Source organism: Acanthamoeba castellanii (genome assembly GCF_000313135.1).
Source record: "Acanthamoeba castellanii str. Neff unplaced genomic scaffold scf7180000084767, whole genome shotgun sequence".
Lineage (NCBI taxonomy): Eukaryota > Discosea > Longamoebia > Acanthamoebidae > Acanthamoeba > Acanthamoeba castellanii.
The window spans coordinates 19,022-20,095 of record NW_004457650.1 but is presented as its reverse complement, the minus strand read 5'-3'; the positions used below and the strand labels follow the sequence as shown (position 1 = coordinate 20,095).

General features: G+C 56.0%; 1 protein-coding gene across 1 annotated transcript in view; it reads left to right on the top strand.

The window, feature by feature from the left end:
- Positions 1–1,074, top strand: part of ACA1_249900 (uncharacterized protein) — a gene marked incomplete at both ends in the record, with an annotated part of 2,036 nt that overhangs the window by 677 nt on the left and 285 nt on the right. Inside the window, 5 exons of the mRNA XM_004352602.1 lie at positions 259–344; positions 417–506; positions 555–632; positions 694–749; positions 837–969. Of these exons, the coding sequence (XP_004352654.1) occupies positions 259–344; positions 417–506; positions 555–632; positions 694–749; positions 837–969 (443 nt within the window). The remainder of the gene's footprint in view (positions 1–258; positions 345–416; positions 507–554; positions 633–693; positions 750–836; positions 970–1,074) is intronic.

Genomic DNA, 1,074 nt, shown 5'->3' with positions numbered 1-1,074 from the left:
TGTAGGACTTTGCTCGCACGTTCCCGCCAGAACGACCGTCTCCTCAAAAGTGCGTGCGCCAGGCTAGTGATGATCTCACTATCGCGGACTAACCGTGTGACTCTTCTTCGCAGTCGATCTCGGCGAGGCATCGTGTTGTACAACCTCCTCCGGCCAGAGCTGGTTAAATCCAACGTCACTCCGCTCTCTTCTGGTAATCTGCCCCCGCATGCCGCGCACTTATCACGCAGGACCTGACGGGTGGTGCGCACATATCAGATGCGTTCACAATTTGGGCGAAGGCCGACTTGCACAAGGACCAGTACAACACTGATGTCACCGAGGCGACCAAACGGCTGATCAAGGTACGTGGCCCGTTAGCTCGTAACCAGCCTGGACGCAGTTTCGAAAGCTGAACTCTCCTCTGCTCCCCGTAGCAAGTGATCCCTGCAGTGGCGGAGAAGATGAACAACCTGGTCAAGAATCAGTCCAGGGCCGAAGAGGACCTGATCGAGATCATCCATTCGGTACCGTACCACGCAGGGATGTTGTGCTTAATACTGACCGCACCGCAGGCGGGCGTCAACATCCGGCACCTGGGCTACCTGAGGCGGCGTGTGAACGAAAAGCATCAACGCGACATTCTCATCGAGGTACGGCACTTCTCCTACAACCCACTTTCACCGCTGCGGCTGGCTCATTGCTCTTGTACAGATGATAGCACGCGTTGTGAGGAAGGAGGTTGAGAAATTGCTTCGCGAGAAGACTAGGTCCACCGCCCTCCCCTACCTGATGCGCTCAATATCGTTCAGCGACCAACTGATGGAGGTCGCCTTTCCTTTTCTTGGTGCTATCAGGTCGAGCGGCATTCCGAGTGAGGAACCCCACAGGGTCGCTGTCGTTGGGTACCTGAATAAGCTTCTCGGCCGAGATAGCAAATCTAAAGCCTTCTGGCGTCATATGAAGCGAACGCTCCAGGACAAGTTTGCGGTGCGTCCACACACACACAAACTCTCCTTGCCAACCCTCCGGTCGTGGCTTGTGTATGCTGTCGGCTCAGCCTCTCACTACTCCTCCAGAGATGTCTGCTGGACG